The following is a 17820-nucleotide window of genomic DNA, read 5'->3' on the forward strand; positions in this document are numbered from 1 at the left end:
TGGCGGGTCATATTTGAGCGGGATCAATGGCGAGTCTACTGTCGGATCTGTCCTGATGCATCAGGACAATCCCCATATCATGCAAAGGAGCACGAAAAGACAGCAAAACACGCTAGTAATCTCCAAGCTCAACGGAATACTACTAGCTCTACTTCGGAAACCAGCACCGCAGCTGTTCCCATATCGGATGTTTACGATCTTGCTGCTACACGTCTATGGCAAACCTTCACCAATCCAGAACTACCTAGAGAATCCCTTCCACCGCTTTCAGATTTCCTTGACACAACCCACCAGACTTCTTCTGATTTTGCACCTTTAACCAACATCGATTGGGGCGATCTCAATTTGATGGAAACTGAATTTTCTGGTTCCCGTGAAGAGGAGAGTATTGAAGCTCTGTCATATTACATGCTGAACATGTTTCAGCATGGACCAGACAACATTCAATCAGACAATGAGTCTGATGGAGACCGATCTGATGTCAGTGAGCAAATTGACTTCAGTGGCTCACATGAATATAATTCCAACATGCGAGGTATTGAACCTTTGTCAGCCCCTTACACATGCTAAGATAATTTTTGTTCAAGGGCAAGATGCATTCAATCCTTTTGACGGGCTTCTCAACAAACGTTCAAAAACAGACTTAAGCCAAAAATCACTGGAGTGGTTTCCTTGGCCTGACAGAACAGTTTGTTCATTGAGGTTTATTTCTACATCTTCAATTGACAATTACTGGATATAGGCTTGCACCCTTGATATCTTGATGCATCTTCCTCGTTCAGTATTCTCTGTGAGGCAACTGGACTTATTCTTGTGGCTCTTAAGAGTCAATGGAGTACAAGATGCTACATCTGTCAAAACCATGAAAGACTTGGATGCAAAGCTGCAGACTCTATATGGAATCCAAACATTCAAATATAAAGGAGCTTTTGGCCACTTGTACTATGTGAATAGCCTTGCTGATATTATATCCCAAGTGAGCTACTAGTATTGCAACTCCACAGTAGGTCAAACAAAATAATTATTGCTTTAGGAAATTTGTAACCCTCAAGTCCGAGACAAGCTCTCATTTTATCCTGAAGATTGTGCAGCCAAGAATGTATCTGAAGCTCGGCAGTTCTCTCGGTGGCTTAATGAAATCCCAGATGATGAGATTGGTCCTATGGCACGTATTGGAGAACAAGATTACTACATATTCGAGCCTACTATGCTACGCAGTGAGCAGGTTTGCATTCCTCACCGCTGGTTTATGCGCCAAGGGCGCTTCTATGCACGGTGTTGGAAGCTTGAAGAGGTTCTTCGAGAGGATGGCACTGAGTCTTGGCAGGTTATAAAGGGTGAAGGGGAATTTATTGTCAGCGAAGACGAGCTTCTACTTTCTTTTCCACAACTTCAAGATAAAACTTTGTACGGGCACCTCACAGATGTCACAAAAATTGAAAGTACGTATGACTGTAAAGTTGTGTCGCAGTTCAAATTACTCATGTAAAACTTAGATGTGGTTGACAAGTCTACTAGCCCTCCAACATTATCTCCATGGACTTTTACTGATCCAGCCATTGGGAATAAGTGGCGTCAAAAAGCTGATGGGGTGCAGTGCCTAGCATTTCCAATCTGGCTCTACTGCGATGACACCTCTGGGAATACATCCAAGCGTTGGAATGAACACAACAGCTTCCTTTTTACTGCAGCTGGACTTGACCGCACTGAATCTTCAAAGGAATATAACGTACACTTTCTTGCAACATCAAATACTGCACCTCCTCTTGAAATGTTGGATGGTATTGCAGACCAATTGCAGTATGTAAATTAATTGTCATCCCAGCTCTCAGAGTTACTCAATAATCTGTAGGGACTGTCAGGAAAATGGTATTTGGGCTTGGGACCCAAAAACCCATTCACGTGTTCTCCTCATTGTCTGTGTTTTGGCACTTCTTGGAGACAACCCCATGCAGAGTGAATTTGCATGCCACATTGGTCTTCGAGGGAAGTTTTTCTGCCGCACTTGTTGGGTAAAAGGAAAGGATGCAAAAGATGGACAGACTGTGCAAAATCCAATAATAAATGAAGGCTTCAATGAAGACACCAATATCAACAACAGTGATGAGGAACATGGAGGCTCAGAGACAGGCTCAGTGGGATCAGCTGCTAGTGCTGGAGGTAAACAGGGGAAGAAAAAGACAAGAGCAAAGTTCAAAGAAAGTCTCCAATCTATGATTCATCGGGTCAAAGGATTTGTGAAGGTAACTAAGTTTTATTAGTTCATCAGAATAATCATATGACTCTGACCTTTTTCAGCCTGGCAAGCCTCGTACAAAGGCTGAGACAATGGCTACCATCAAGAGCCAGTTCATAACAGCTGAGACCAACGGAGCATCAAAAGCCAAGGAAGCACGCACAGAAAGTGGAATCAAAGATACATACCAAGTGTTTTTTATTGATAAATTCATGAACCGTCGTCGAAAGGGTGTCCAAGAAGCACAAGCCCCTGATATATCTCAAGATACAATGAGCCCTGTTTGGCGTATTAAAGGTTTTGAATTTGCTCAATGTCTTCTGGTAGTCTGATATGTTTTTAGGATTGGACCCCCATGCAGACACACCAGTTGAAATTCTGCATGTAGTCCTTTTGGGATTTGTCAAATATCTTTGGCGTGATGTCATTGAAAACCAATTGAAAAAGAATGAAAAGCTGAAAAAAGAGCTAGCCACTCGACTCTCCTCTCTGGATGTCCAAGGCCTTGGTCTTGATTCTAGCCTTCAGGGTGAAGTTTTGGTTAATCACTACGGTTCTCTGACAGGTTCAGATTTTCGAAAGATAAGCCAAGCTGCTCCATTTGTCCTGAAGGGATTTGTTGTAGATGACTGCTACCAGACATGGGTTGCATTGTCTAAACTTGTTCCTCTAATCTGGCAGCCAAAAATCGTCAATTTGAACTCATATATTGTGAGTACCTTATTTCACTTGAATTTCTATACACTCAGTCATTTTTTGTGGATACAAGGAATTGTTGCAACAAGAAATCGAGCAATTTCTGCTATATGCTGCTAAATGGAGCATTCGTTGGTTCAATAAGCCAAAGTTCCATATCTTGGTTCACCTTCCAGAGCATATTCGTCGATTTGGGCCTGCTATGCTTTTTGCAACTGAGGTTTTCGAATCTTACAATGCTGTTATTCGGGCCAAGAGCATACATTCCAATCGGCTTGCCCCATCTCGTGATATTGCATGGGCATTTGCAAGACAAAATCGCATTCGACATATGCTCAGCGGAGGAGTGTTCTTAGACCGAGGAAAAATCCAGCTTAACAAGGAAGCAGACGATCAGTTTGGAAACACCAACTGTCCTCAGAAGGATCGTGTAACTCAGGTGCAACAATATTTCCGTAGCAATGCATTTACATCAGGGCACTGGGTGACCGTAGGTCAGAGTGCCCAGGATGTGGTTTACTGGTCAGACACAATCAAAGGATATCTGGGCATTCCAAATAACGACAACAAAGGGAATCTAGCTGGTAAGTATATACATTCTCTCTGTGGCTTTTTGTCTGGGGTGTTGACATCCTGTATCAGGAACTGGAACAGCAGATAAGGGTGCTGTTGATCAGCAATGGCAGAATACTCAGACTGGACGCCTGGTTCCTGAGACGCCTTTATATACCGAGTTTGAAAAGAGCACAAAAAACTTTCACCGCACTCAGCAGCTTATTGTGGCAAATGGCGACAAATGTAAACCTCTAGGATTTGCAGCATGCTCTTCGCCCCTACTATATGCTTTTGCTACCGACGGCATCTCAATTGTCAAGGTCATTGAGCCCCTGCAGTGCAAACGCACTGCTTTCCCCACCAATGCTGTCGACTCTGTACTTGTTGAAGCCATGGTGGTTGGAAACATTGCATCAAGTCATGGAATGCCCCGACTGACACCTTCAGGCCGGTACTTTTCAATTCTTCCAACGGTGAGTACCTCATTGCTTTGTATGTCAATGCGCTAGTTGTATTAATAGAGAAACAGTCCCTCCGATGCACTGTAAATGTGCAACATGATTGTGATCGACATTACTGCACTGTTGAAGCAAAGCAGCCGGCTGCACAGGAGCGCGAGCAGACATCCAAGCTCAAGGATGAAGTGGTACATAAAGGAGACCTGGATGACAAAGTTTTGAACACAGCACAAATGCGGGACGCAGATTTCTTGCAGCGCTTCCGCATTCAAATTCCGCGATTATCTGTGGATGTCATTCTTGAGGAAAGCTCTGCTCGAGAGTGGAATGCTTTGAACAGATCAACTACGAAGACTTTGCAGCCTTTATCCTCCCACTCTAACTTCATTCAGCACCCAGTACAGGAGTTCGAAACAGTCTCCAACCACCCCATGGCCCACAGACATTTGCAAGGACAGTCTAGCCTGCATGCTCCCCATATACCTCATCAATATCCTCACCCTCAACACCCATACCGCGGATTCCCCGCCCCGCCACAACCATTTAACTACTCACATCAACAAACTACAACCACCTTCCCTTCCCTTCAACCTCAACCGCAGGCTGGAGCTAGTAGACTAAGGTATCAGGCAGCTGGTAGTGATAACTCAGGTAGCCAAAGTTGAAATAACATACTTTATACATTTTTGAAGCACAGCACGGCTGTAAGTCGCGTACAAAGTCGCATTAAAAGTCGCGTTAAAAGTCGCGTTCAAAGTGGCGTAAATAGTCACGTGCCCGATTTTGATTCGCGGATTTGATCTTTTGAAGGTTGTTTATTCTCTTCAACTTGCTCCTCGACTTGCCACAAGTCCCCTGTTTCCCTCCGACTCCCTCCTTTCCTTTCAAACTCTTGAACAGCCCGCGACTGAACAGCAACGGTGAGTCACAAAACCGCGGGCAGCACCACCAGCTGCACAAATGCGCCGTGGACTACTCTCGCATCTGACGTGCTTCAGCTGTGCTCTATCCTCGTGTTGGCTTGAGTTCAAAGCCTGGACTCGCCTACTCGAGGGATAGAAAGCGGCTCGGAGCGAAGAAACAACATGGCGCGTTTGTGCAGCCGGCAGCCTTGTCCAGGCCTCAAACTTACCAGCGACATTTAGGTGGCGCTCTTTGTGGGATGGAGACGGCGCACGATGTGAGTCGTCGATATTCAGCCGCTATGCGATATTTAACAGGACTGCGCTACTAGATGCAAAGTATACATTACAAAAACTCCGCCCCATTTCACGTCGAAGTGAACGCCGCAAGCCTCATGCGAGATGCGTACGCCTTTGCATACGCAGTAGGCGTGGACGATAGCGACTTGTCTGACCTTTCAGAGGATGGGCTCCAGCAAGGCTCAAACGCGCCACCAGCAGAACCCTCCAACCCCGACCTTCAGCTCTCCGCTCGTAGGCCCTTTCCCCACCTGTCCCCAATAGGAGCTCACCGTCCTCCGTTCTCTACTTCCAAAGCCGCGTCTTCTGTCTCCTACCACGATACATTTGCTTCCCCCACGCCTGCGCCTCCAAACCTCGTCCCTGCCTCTCACCTCGTCCCCGCCTCTCATCTCGACAAATCGCCACCAGTCCCTTCTTCCTCTGACACCAAGCTCCGGCTGCAAAGCGCTGCGATCGCTCCTAAACGAAAAGCATCAAACCTCGAGGTGCAAGGCCAGGCCCCTACTGGAAGCGAACGAGGGGGACAGAAGCGCGCCAATAAGAGGCGTCGCATTCTTCGGCGAAGGAAGGTTGAGGAGGAAGGACATGTAGTAGGAGATGCGTTGCGGACGAAGGTCTTACCATCGCAGCCCATTGTCTCAGACCTTGAGGCGGAAGGCCTGCCGATTGCATCGGGTGCATGGGTGGGCATTGATGCTGAGTACTGGGGTGCAAAAAAGAGGCAAAGGCTGGAGGAATTGGAAGCTAGAGGTATGCGGGTGATTCAGTACAGGAAAGGGTATGTTTCCCGTTTACTTTCTTGCCTGCTTTGTCCTGACCCATGCATTTCAGGCAAAACGTGCCCGTGGTTGACGGCGAGCGGCGTATCATGGTATGCTTCGTTGGAAGCCCTGACGATCCCGGCTACGACGACGCAGTTGAACACGCGACTGAAGCGATTCTTGCGGCCAACCGTGAAGCTGGATGGAAGAAGAAGGAGAAGAGGCATAAACGCGGAGATTTTCCTGCAGTTGCCTGCGGAATCTCGTTTGGAAAAGGCCAGCCTGAGCCCATGCAATTGGGAGGGGAGAGGCAAGAAATGATGAAAAAGCTCCTGGCCATGGACTCTTTCCGCCGCATCGCTGGCTTCCAAAGCGGTACGTACATTGGTTCCTTCTCCTAAGCTGCCTTCTCAGCTTCGAGTCCCTTCAGCGGCCTTGCGAACTTGGTTTCCCCGCTGCTACGAGGAGGCCCGACGGCGAAAAGCTCAGCTTCTGGAACTTCGACCCAATCTGCGTTTGAACTTCGACAACAGCGTCTACCTCTGCACCACAGTTAATTTCGGACCCTTGACATGGACACACATACACACCGACTCTAAGAACGACCCGTCCCTTCCATGTGCAATCACCTCAGGTGGAAAGTACAACTGGAAATTAGGTGGACATTTGATACTATGGGACTTCAATGTTATTTTCGAGTTCCCTCCTGGAACAACTATCCTCCTTTCTTCGGCAATTCTGCGGCACTCAAATATACCTGTGGCTAAAGGGGAGACCCGTATCTCGGTCACGCAATACACAGCTGGCAGCATACATCGTTGGTTACAATACGGAGGACGAACCGAGGAGGAGTTTGAGAAAGCAGACCCGGAGGCATATCTGAAGGAGATGTCGGAACATCGAGCAGGACGCTGGATGGAGAGTTTAGCGCGTTATAGCACATTTGAAGAACTTAGGTCATCTGCGTAATGTGTACAAAGAACCCCAGAAATACATATATGCTCTGATAAGTAAATTTAGCTTTTCCTTTTCTGCTCTGCTTGTACTGCATCCACGGCCCTCCTAGCACATCCGGTGTCGTGTTGGGGGTTGCCTTCGTGCTCTGCCGATAACACCAAACTGTGTGCAACATTTTGAAGTACACTGTTCACATTTTCCCTTCTCTGTAGCTCTTCACATCGCAGGCTGTGTTCTGCAACCGTCCCTGGATTCAGCTGACCTCGTTCATTGTTCATGGTATGAATGTGAACCCAGAGGTGATCAATATCTGCTTGAAGCTTTGCTTCGCGTGAAGCTGACGCTGATTTCTCAGCCTCCAAACGCATCTGCCATACGATGTGCTCGTCATTTACCTCCTTTCTCAACTGTTTGACTTCGTTCTGAAGTCCAGCTCGTTGGCATTGTGAGGCTTTGAAGGCTGCGTAATACTGAACTGCACGAAGTCTAGCCTGCTCTTGGCGACTCCTTGAGCAAAACAGGACATCTTGTCAGATCTAGGTGAATGGTAAAGTTTTAATAGCCAGCTTACCGAAGGTTTTCTTCCCGTACTTTTGCTTCCTCCAACCTGACCTTGAGCTCTTCAATTTCTTTTTGGCATTTTCCACGCAAACTGTCTGCAGCTTTGAAGGCCGACTCAAACTTAATGGCACGAAGCCGCGCCCGTTCTTCCCGTGTCCTTGCCACAGCGGATATTGACGCGTCAAAATATACACCAATTAGCAGGGACAAGTCGCAACTTACTCAATGGACCCTGGTGGAAATCGGACGCGTTTGGAAGGACGTGGAGACGCGTCCATCTCACTTGGGCTGGGAGGATCTTCTAATTGAATCCCGATGTTTCGAACCCTGTGAGATAAGGTAAGCACGCTCCTTCAGGAAAAAAAGCAGATGAAACGGACATGGTGGAGTCCATTCCAATTGGGGACAAGAGTAGTCTGGGAAAGAAGTGGGTGATATAAGAAATGCAGCCCCGATTGGACCTTCTGCTTTTATACCCCTTCAACTCCTTGAACGTGACATGGGCTTGTTAATATTTTTCAACGCGTTTGAAAAGCATGACTGACGCGTCCGTAGATCCTATAAAAGCAGGGTTTCAACAACAGACTGACATTCTAAGCCCCCGCCATGAGCACCTCTAACCTCCCCTACCCCTGGAGTAGTCACCCATCCTCAGCTACTCCCTCCTTCCGGCATAACATTCTGTCAAGCAACAACGAACCTGTAGCTCCCCGTCTTCTTCTGCCCCATCCAAATGCCGACAACCCTTCAGCTCTGCACGTTTTACCTTCACTGTCTTCACCATTGCAGTTGCCACCTGTTCCTCCTTCTCCAAGTCCCATGAGGAGAACGGCTCCTAAAGACTCTCTCACAACCTCACACCCACCATCACCACCTCCTCCATTCCCTCAGAGCCCTCTTGGGCCGGGAAGCACGGGTACTCAGCCTGCTGTGCAGTTAGTTGTTCCGAGAGCAGTAGTCGATGGCTTGGCCCGAGACTTCAGTCTCACAGACGTACAGAGGAAAATTATGCAAACCTTTCTTCATGTGGGGACTTTTCCAGCTTTCTATTGCATAAAACGATATAGCTGATTATTGGTGGTCTATAGTTTGGGTCTGTTGGACAAGGATTATCCAAGCCTGACCTTCTCACCCGTCTCTACCAGCTTGCAATCACATTTGACCTGGAGAATAAAAGGCCAAAGGCTGATGGAATTGACGTCCAGACTATGCAGGCAATGATGAAGGACCTGAAGATCCGACTCGAACAGACATTCTCATTAACAAGGTCGCAGACGGTACGTGGTAAATTGCCTTACATCCAGATCTAGTTTAATGTGATTTGGCTGCAGAGAACAATCCGTCTCCTTGCTCAAGAGAAGATGTTCGATCCTATGCGGACTTGCTATATGGGTGTTAACCAAGACGTCTTTGTGAGCATTTTTATTTGTATTCCTCACCCTTCAGTTCATTCCTCTTGTAGGATTATATCAGAGCTCACAGCGAAGAGCTAAATTATTCGAACGTAATGGGTAACCCTTCATATGAGCTGGTGATGTTGAAGGAAGTCAAAAAAGCCTGCTCAAGTATCAGAAACAACTTTAGACAACACGTACGTCTCCAATATTGTCCGCAAGTATCATTGCAGAAGCTTATATGATGTGTTAGCTTCGCGACAGCATCACCGTTTATATAGATGCAGTTGCGTTCACTCATAAAATGAAAAAATTGTATCAGCGACCTGGAGGAGTTACATATGACGACCGTTTATTGCTTTTGCGAAACATAATCTTAGTACGTTGTTGGTCTTATTCGATGTTGCCCAGTCGATCTTACTCATGGTCTTTCTTAGCGACGCTATATGGTTGACCACCCAAACACTGTTTGGGTAGAAGAGGAACTGACAGATGACACAACGTCCGATGTAGACAACGCTGCAGCGCCGTCCAATGCCGATGGGAGTACACGGCCTGCAAAACGCCCGAGAACAGTGAAGTCAAGTGCAGGTGGACGTGTTCCGAAGGGGCAGGATTTCTGGAGCCTGATTGACTCTTGGTTCTACTCTAAAAAAGATTTGGGGAAAAGGCTCACCGATGAAGGCTGGAAACAGTAAGTAATCTGCACCGTTGTTTTGTTGACTGATCCACAACTAACTTACTCAAGGCTCTTGGAGGGATATGTCCGTTTCGACGAAGCTGGCTTCAAATCCAGAGCGTCGTCACCCCGACCTACAGCTGATGGACAACTCGATACTCATGCTATGCAGACAAGAAGAGGGTGGTTTGATGGGGATGGACCAGGAAGCAGTGCACTCGCCCTGGTCATATGAATATTCTGTAGAGTATTTATTACAATAGGATAGGTTTGCCTCAACCAATTGCAGAAAGGAATACAAACTCCAGAACACTTTGCGTTCCATGAGTGTTGAGTGATCATTCGAGTCACGCGAGAGATGTTGACCATTGTTTGGTACCGGTTGGTTTTTTTTTGCTCTCATCCGTCATGTCAACGCTCAAAACGTTTCAACATTCCGCTCATACACTGAAGACCATGTTGCAGAAGAAACTCTTGGCTCAATATTCCACCGCACTGCGTTTGCGGCAACTACTTTCAAATTCTGCGGGTCATTCAAACAACACAAAAACTTGCAACGTACTTGATGTCCAACATTTGACGCATATGCTAAAGATCCAAGAATTTCAAGGCTCAACGTTTGACTGCAATACATAGACCTCCCCCTTTGAAACTTGATTCTCGAGTTACAAGACTCATTCAACGTGTACTTTCAAGGACGCAAGCTACCTCAAGAACAATGTCAAGCTGAACAAGTTGCCAGTTCTCTGTGCCGCCGTTAGCCTTGCTTCGACTGCCTCCTTCATACCCCAGGCTATGAGTGCATCAAAATGCTTCCTTAAACATACTGTTTGTTCACAGGACTTGCTTGGTCTCGGTGAGTAACTCGTTTTTGGCCTTCTTTGTTTTCACCAGTCCAATAATTATAGAATAAACGAGATCTTAGGTGAGTGTGTCCCAAGTTCAATACATAGAAATGCTTTATTGCCATGCACTGTTGTTTCTACTATGTACGGTCTTAAGTCAATCCAGTATAGTATTTGAACAAATTCGAAAGCAGTAGAAAAATGATGGGAACGTCCTGGGACCGTGAGTGCTGCGTGCCTTGATTAAATCGTTTCGTGCCCAGTGTCAATATTTTGAGCCCAGGTTTCAAATGATACCGGGGTTAGGATTACGGAAACTGTACTGAGCGCTGATTTAATCAGGCTCAGCATTGAAAATCACTGGGTTAAACCTGGTTTAATAGAACTGCACGCCTGTGTAGGAAATCCACGGATAGATCGGCCGATCACTACTCGGATATGAGTTCTAATTGTTGCCTCTTATCTTCAACCATGTCCTTTAAACAGATTCAGCTCAATGAATTTGACAACACATTCTCAAGTTGCACTGGTATGTACCAACCATCCTATACATCTATCTTCTCCGCTCAATGGATGTATTTGCTAGAGCTATCTAGTGTCGCTCTTGGTGGTCGCGTGCTATCGGTATCAGATGAATTCTTTGCAGAGGCATTCCAATTATTACTGGTCGAGGTCAGAACAGGGTATATGTCTTCAGGAACCTCACATCTGCTCAGAACTCGTCTTTCTTTGACAGCCTGCACCGAGTTTGAAAGGCCAATTTGGACCAAACGGTGCGCTTTACAGTGGTTGGGAGACACGAAGACATAATCCGACATATGATTGGTCACTCTCTTTCTCTTCCCGTGGTGTCTTTCACTGATTCGGCCTCAGGTGTATCATTGCACTTGGCACGTCCGGGACTCTTACTGGGTTCGACATTGACACTTCCAACTTCAACGGTGAGCACGCTCTATGACAAGCGAATGATCGCTTTATTGATTCATGATCTTGCGCCTAAAAGGTAACGAAGCTCCTGAAGCATCAATTGAAGTATTCTACAACCCACTGGCCAAAGATCCAGACATCGCCGACTCTAGAGTACGCCAACCTCTTTTTACTTGGGCCTTTTTTGAATCGCGATCGAGTAGTGGACAAAAATTTTACCCAAGGTCAAGCTGGGGCCTTCTTCCAGGCACCTCTTTACAATCCCGAACGCCCCTTCTGCAACATTCGTCAAGCTGAATATGTATCCCGATGGAGGAATTGTGAGTGATCATATCAGCGCAGATCACCTTATTAGTTCGAGAACGTAGGCTCGTTTTCGTGTTTACGGTCATGTTAAAGCGGTAATGCCAGAAGAACCTACAGAGCTTTTCGATATGGCACATGTCTTTGCAGGAGGTCGTGTTGAATTTGTCTCGGATCAACACTTTGGCATTGGGTCAAATTTGATCCTGCCGGGAAGAGGAAAAAACATGGGGGACGGATGGGAAACCAAACGAAGTAGGCTGCCTGGTCATAAAGATTGGGCGATAATCAGACTGTACGTTTTCTCTACAAAAGGCTTCCTGATTCTTGATGGCCGGTTTCTCAATAGGGGAGCGCCAGGGTTTTTGGAACAAGTCGAATTAGACACGGCCCATTTCAAGGGAAACTTCCCAGAGAGCTGTGAAATTCGTGCGTTAACCAGCGCGAGTAATGTGATTTGGACGATGGAGCATAGCGAGAGTGAAAACTGGATTCTCATATTGCCTCGCACGAGGTTGGGACCTCATAGACAGCATTATTTCCAACTAGAAAATGTGGGGGGAACACCGTTTACGCACGTTAAGTTGACCATTTATCCTGATGGCGGATTGAAACGAGTGCGTATACTAGGAAGAAGAACGGACACTAAAACGACCATAAAGGCCGCTTCAGTCCCAACTGAACTAGATTCAGTCCCTACTTCAACCCCAATCATTATCAAAAAACCTATGTTACAGTCGACAATACCGGTCCTGCCGCTGACGCCAGAAGGGTTCGCACCGTTCGGACAGGTTATTCAAGCCTACGGAGACCACACCGCTGCACCGAAAGGGACCAAGATTACTCAAGCAAATGCAGGAACGGCCAGCAAGTTCCATAAATTATCTCTTCTCGTGTCATCCTATCCTCACAACTCAGGCGCGACTGCTGGCCTGTCTGTGTATCGATGTCAGCCGTTGAAGGACATAAATGTGATTGAAGGAACAACGGAGCTCACGATACTCGAGCGACATCCATTCACGAACCAAGGATTTATCCCAATGGGTGGCGGACAAGGAGAAGGATTGTCGGACTCAGGCCATCGCTACTTAGTTGTTGTGGCGAAAAACGGAGAAGATGATAAACCGGATGTGAGGACTTCAAGGGCATTCATGGCAAGCACTGCTCAGGGCATCGTTTACAATGCTGGAATTTGGCGTAGGTCTTGGTCGTCTCTCAAGTATCTCATGGACTGATGAGCCCATACATATGTAGATCAACCAATGACTGTCCTGGATAAGGTATTTTTTCAACGCAGCAATCCAGCTCGGACCTAACATAATAATCATAGCCTTTGGATTTTACTTGTGTGGAGACTCAGATTGGCAATGGAGGTATAGAAGATTGTGAGATAGTTGAGCTAGAAAGTAGTATTCATTTGAGATTACCGTAGAGTTGTCGGAGTTGAAAATCCAAAATAGAACGTGACTACGTGACAGGTTGTAACATCACGGCTTTACCTGAACTTTTGTCTTCTCATGGCAGAGACCAAGAAACGGTTCCACAGTGTTGAAGATGACTCCGACAAGGTCATCGTCAAAAAGCATATCATAACAGACGAGAACGGATCTCCGAGAGTTAACGGCGTCGGTAAAGGCCATATTGAAGACGTGGAGCCAACAGCCGACGATAAGCTCGAGGTACTTATTTGTTGTCGATACCTATTGGCGGCCTCCTTGCCTTACTTTCTGTCACAGCTCTTTAGAAAAGAAGCCATCTATCGACGCATGATACATTATTCACGCCTGAATGAGGCCTCGCAGAAACGTATCTCGGAATTGGAGGAACGGAAAAGTACGTGCGAGGCGGGTCTGGCTGCTATGTCAGCCTGCTGGATGCAGGTATGTTGTGACCTTTGTGTAAAATGCAAGATCTTATACTTCAAAGCTTGTTGACGCTATACGGGTACTGGTGGTAAAACAAGAGTCAAGCCAGCCCATGGAAGTGTCTCCATCAACACAAGACCTTCAAGGTCTGCTTTCTTGCCGTTTCCCATTTATCATATCTTGATGATTTTCAGACCTTTTCACTCTCAGCAGATACGTTTCCGACGATTCTATGCCTGAATTAAAGTCTGCATTGGAAAAGAGCCGGCATGCGACTCAGGAACTAGTGATGAAGTTTGTACAAAAAGGTTCGCCTCACGTTGCCCAGGACACCTCTCTGAAGGAGTATCAGAGAACTCAAACAGAGGTGTGTCATCTAAAACAGTTTCAACATTCCTGGAATCCACTCAATGTTGGAATAGTGCGCTGCATTAAAAGCGCAGGTCCAAGTCTTACAAGTCAGACTATCTGACTCCGAGGAGCTCGGGCGCAAGTTACGACAAGAGCTTTCGGATGAGCAGAATCGCCTCCAAAGGTTGAAGAGCAAAACCGTTCAAGCAAATCTGCCTAAAGCAGGGATGAGCTCAGGAGAATCATCAGAAGCGACCGAGGATGCAATGTTGAAACCGTCCTCTCCTGCAGTGAGTGGTCTGGTTATCTGGTGGGAGTCTTGACTGTTCTAATTATCCTTTTCTGATTTACTCAATCTGCGTTTAGCCCAACGGTTTCACACCTAAAATGCAGGAAGAATGGGAAGAGCGAGTTGCGTATCAAACGCGCCTTCTCCGCGAACAGGACAAGATCATCGATGAGCTTCGGAAAACGAAATCTGCCCTTGAGCTAGAGGTATTCCATCCTCCTACCACTTCCATTATGTCCTCGGTTCTGAGACTGATATAGATCAACAAGAAAGTGTTGACCAAGTCCGATGTCTTGAACAGCCCCTTCTATCAACGTGTATTACAACGATCAGCCAGTGCTCTCAATGCGGCCTCTGCGAAGGAAGAAGAATTGCGATTGTTAAAGTTAGAGTATGGGCAGTACAGGGAAGAAAGGGAGAAATATGAGAAGGAGTTACGGGTATGTCCCCTGATAACCGTTTCGACTATTCATCAATGATTCACAGGACGAGAGCGCGGTTGCAATAAATGAGACGCTTGCCCTGATCGCACGGCGCGATACCGATAATGCGCGACTTCGTGAAGATAGAGATCAGCGTGTAGCTGAACTACACGAACGACGCAACAAGGAAAGTGTTAAAATTGCATCATGCGAGGAATACAAATCGCTTGCAATTTCCCGTGCTGTGCGTTTTCTGTCATCTCACGTCGTACGATCTTTAACATTCCCCTCAGGATCGTATATCTGCTTTGGAATCTCAATTGCATCGAAGTAAACTAAAACTTGCTTCTAATGCTGGTCGGGAAGACATTGTTAATTTCCTTCTTGAAATGCCCGACAAAAACATGGAGTTTGCACAGTATATCCAAGCACGCCTTTCGTATGTGATGCATTGACTCCACCCGACCCTTTCTCAACTTTGATATGAATGTTAGGGAGACCGAAACACGACTGGCATCGCATGAAGAGGTTCTTGCGAAGTTGAATCACGATCATCCCAATGTTGCCCAATACGTACAATCGGAGGTTGAAGCTCGACAGAAATTGGCTGAGGTCACCGCTCAACTCACCCAGTACCAAAACCTGTATGGCGAATTCTCTTCAGTACAACCGGATTCGTTGGCGAATGAACTGCAACACAAGGAAGACGAGCTTCGTCGATTGAGATTACTAAATGCTCAACATGCCCAGGTCGGCTCACTCGTCTCTGTCGTTCGTTTGTTTACTGAGGAAATTTCAGGCCGAAAGTGCGTTGTACACTGAAACTGAGAAATTAGCATCCGCTTGGGAGGCCTTGGATGGCCAAGTGAAGAATAAAATATTTGATTTGAGTGCAATGGAGGATCGTTTGACTAAAGCCACAGTCGAGGTGTGTAGATTGTAGCTATCGGAGTGCAATCCGCTGATGCAGCTTTACTTAGCGGGCGAAATCCGACAATAAGTTTTATGCGGCTTCGAGGGAGAGAGACGCAGTCGAATCAGAGCGAAAGAATCTGATACGCAATCTAGAGAAACAAGGACGCGTATTGGAACTATTGAAGGACAACGAACAGCGATTGAATGGACTACTGGTATGTGTCGACCTTTTCAATCTCGTCTGCCCCTTAATAGATCGATGCCAGGCTGCTACCCAGGATGAACTGTCAAAGCACAAGGCGTATTGCCAGGAAGCCCACGATAATGCAGTAAAACAACTCAGCTTAAAATCATTGGAACTGCACGAACGGGCGAGCGAAGGAACGAAGACCGCCCACATCGTATGTCCATTCTATTACTAGCGTTCATGAAGTCTCAGTAATAATCATTTTCAGTATCGTGACCAGATTGACAAGTTTCAGAGAGAGCATCACAGTCGGCAGGAGGCGTTGCGCAAAGAGATGGAGGCTATGTCTGCGGCTAAAATGGCTCTAGAGAAGGAGAGACTTGCCTTGCAATCTAAAGCTAAATTCGATTCTACTCGCCATCAGCACAAGACAGAGGATCCAGATGCAGGGCTTATGGTGCGTTCTATCGGTTTTCGGTCATAGTCTATTCATATATTTGAACCTATCAGGCCTTGCTCAAGTGCTCGACCTGTAATTTGAAGTTCCGTGACACGATTTTAACGAAATGTTGTCATAGTATGCCTTTTTAGTCCTGTCCTTGTTCAGTGCACTGACGTGCAGAGTAGCTTTTTGCAGAGCCTGCGTGGATGCTCGAATATCATCACGGCAACGCAAGTGTCCCGCTTGCGGTCTAGGGTTTGCTCAATCTGAAGTCCTCAAGATATATATGCAGTAATCATCAACACCTTTTTTCAGTTAACCTTATTTTATCTTCTCTCATTCATGTTGTGAAGATTTGCGCAACTCATCGCCCACCCACTATGTATTACATTTATCTTTCATTTGCATGATTAATATGCGATAATTAGGAACCAAGATGTATATGTAAGGACATGAGTGGGATATCTCAACGCTTGACCCAAGTGTACTAAACGTACAAGATACACGTAAGTTCAGTTAGGAAGAATGTCAGAACACTCACTCTTTTGCGAGCCTTTGCAAGACCTGTCTTCTTTCGTTCCACCATGCGAGGGTCACGTCTGAGCAGTTTAGCTTCTCGAAATTGTCAGAGAAGAAAAGACTGTACGAGGATAAACATACCTCTTTTCAGGATAGCGCCCGTCTCAGGCTCATGCGCGAATATTCCTTTTGCAATGCCATGGGCTACGGCACCAGATTGGCCGGTTGTACCACCTCCACGTACGATAGTAAAGACATTATATTTACCCAATACTCCCGCGATCTTGAGAGGACGAACGATACGCTCTCTGTCGACGGGTTGAGGGAAGTATTCTGCAATAGGAAGATTGTTGATCAAGATTGTAGAAACTGTGACATTTACCGGGGGACGTCTGGGTTTATCGCTCAAACCAAAAGCTTCTTCCACATTCACGTCGGAACCTGACTCGTGAGAGAGGGGTTTGACCGGAATCATCCATACCCGCGCCGCGCTCGTTTTCCTCTTTCCAAAAGTATACGAGCGTCCATACTGGTCCAATTGTACGGGTTTTCGAACCCCTCGGGCCAAAAATGCCTCCTTCTTTCCACTCTCGAATATGCTGATGATGGAGCCAATTCTGTCCGCAACATCCGCATAGCCAGCGGTGGTCGCTATTCGAAGGTATTCGTTGAGCTCGTTAAGAAGCGCCGTGACTTTCCGATACCGTGAAATAGTCATGGCGGTCTCAAAGTCGGTAGTCATTTCCTCTGGAGTCTTCCAGACAGTAGGCATTGGTTTTAGGCACTTCCAAGCAAACTCGGGAAGTGGAAGGAGGTGGAGTCGTTGTAGTGTACCCCGAGTACGGGAAATGGCATTTTGTAGTTCGACAATGTTGTCATAATATGAAGAACGGCCAGTGTAGAAGTTTGGGGAATCTGGATGTGCCTTGTCCTGGAAGTTATTGGCATCGAAGTCATCGTCTTCGAATTCACGTTCGTTCGTCTCGGCTTCCAAAGCATCTACAGTATTGTCATCGAGTTCTTTGGCGCCTGGAGCAAACAATGTGTCGTGGAATACGAGCTGAGCCTGAACAGGAGGAACAAAAGGGCGTGTAGTAGCAAGACGACGGCAAAGTGGTCTGCGAAGAACCGAGAAAGCTTGACTTCGCAGGATGTTCATGCTGGGATTTCTCTTCGCCAATTGCAACGTGACGGTCTTCAAGAGTGGCCCGGTTATCACGTGGATCAAATCCAAATTCTCTCCCACAGCATCG

General features: G+C 46.6%; 7 protein-coding genes across 7 annotated transcripts; 5 read left to right on the plus strand and 2 right to left on the minus strand.

Annotated features, from left to right (window-relative positions):
• Positions 1-664: 664 nt before the first annotated feature.
• On the plus strand, positions 665-4268 carry C8R40DRAFT_995173 (uncharacterized protein; the record flags this gene model as incomplete). The annotated part of the gene is made up of 11 exons (XM_046236764.1): positions 665-688; positions 743-976; positions 1034-1446; positions 1519-1800; positions 1853-2045; positions 2127-2243; positions 2299-2533; positions 2580-2947; positions 3006-3432; positions 3587-3960; positions 4011-4268. Coding segments are annotated over 11 exons (2925 nt in total), but the record flags the coding sequence as incomplete, so codon positions are not given.
• Positions 4269-5970: 1702 nt separating this feature from the next.
• On the plus strand, positions 5971-6880 carry C8R40DRAFT_1047149 (uncharacterized protein; the record flags this gene model as incomplete). The annotated part of the gene is made up of 2 exons (XM_046224422.1): positions 5971-6286; positions 6342-6880. 2 exons carry the CDS (start codon positions 5971-5973, stop codon positions 6878-6880), a joined length of 855 nt encoding a protein of 284 aa, XP_046085721.1.
• A 47-nt stretch (positions 6881-6927) lies between these two features.
• On the minus strand, positions 6928-7823 carry C8R40DRAFT_1171245 (uncharacterized protein; the record flags this gene model as incomplete). The annotated part of the gene is made up of 4 exons (XM_046231668.1): positions 6928-7375; positions 7440-7586; positions 7652-7756; positions 7810-7823. 4 exons carry the CDS (start codon positions 7821-7823, stop codon positions 6928-6930), a joined length of 714 nt encoding a protein of 237 aa, XP_046085722.1.
• Positions 7824-8035: 212 nt separating this feature from the next.
• Positions 8036-9737, plus strand: C8R40DRAFT_1171246 (uncharacterized protein; the record flags this gene model as incomplete). Its single annotated transcript, XM_046231669.1, has 7 exons — positions 8036-8455; positions 8518-8706; positions 8761-8841; positions 8892-9020; positions 9077-9202; positions 9261-9517; positions 9572-9737. The coding sequence occupies 7 exons, from the start codon at positions 8036-8038 to the stop codon at positions 9735-9737; spliced, it is 1368 nt and encodes a 455-aa protein (XP_046085723.1).
• An 889-nt stretch (positions 9738-10626) lies between these two features.
• Positions 10627-13081, plus strand: C8R40DRAFT_1107358 (allantoicase). Its single transcript, XM_046228196.1, has 9 exons — positions 10627-11019; positions 11084-11172; positions 11221-11288; positions 11351-11427; positions 11478-11594; positions 11643-11872; positions 11927-12774; positions 12832-12857; positions 12908-13081. The coding sequence occupies exons 1-9, from the start codon at positions 10786-10788 to the stop codon at positions 13007-13009; spliced, it is 1791 nt and encodes a 596-aa protein (XP_046085724.1). The 5' UTR covers positions 10627-10785; the 3' UTR covers positions 13010-13081.
• C8R40DRAFT_294762 (uncharacterized protein) lies at positions 12995-16385 on the plus strand. The gene is made up of 16 exons (XM_046234625.1): positions 12995-13256; positions 13314-13457; positions 13504-13588; positions 13637-13809; positions 13865-14083; positions 14160-14288; positions 14352-14522; positions 14569-14748; positions 14798-14943; positions 14999-15254; positions 15304-15432; positions 15485-15634; positions 15686-15820; positions 15887-16063; positions 16117-16183; positions 16234-16385. Exons 1-16 carry the CDS (start codon positions 13095-13097, stop codon positions 16341-16343), a joined length of 2433 nt encoding a protein of 810 aa, XP_046085725.1. The 5' UTR covers positions 12995-13094; the 3' UTR covers positions 16344-16385.
• A 129-nt stretch (positions 16386-16514) lies between these two features.
• Positions 16515-17726, minus strand: C8R40DRAFT_1047041 (SSU ribosomal protein S9P; the record flags this gene model as incomplete). Its single annotated transcript, XM_046224414.1, has 3 exons — positions 16515-16535; positions 16590-16660; positions 16709-17726. The coding sequence occupies 3 exons, from the start codon at positions 17724-17726 to the stop codon at positions 16515-16517; spliced, it is 1110 nt and encodes a 369-aa protein (XP_046085726.1).
• Between the last annotated feature and the right edge of the window lie 94 nt (positions 17727-17820).

This window comes from Lentinula edodes (assembly GCF_021015755.1).
Source record: "Lentinula edodes strain Le(Bin) 0899 ss11 chromosome Unknown C8R40scaffold_20, whole genome shotgun sequence".
Classification (NCBI taxonomy): Eukaryota; Fungi; Basidiomycota; class Agaricomycetes; order Agaricales; family Omphalotaceae; genus Lentinula; species Lentinula edodes.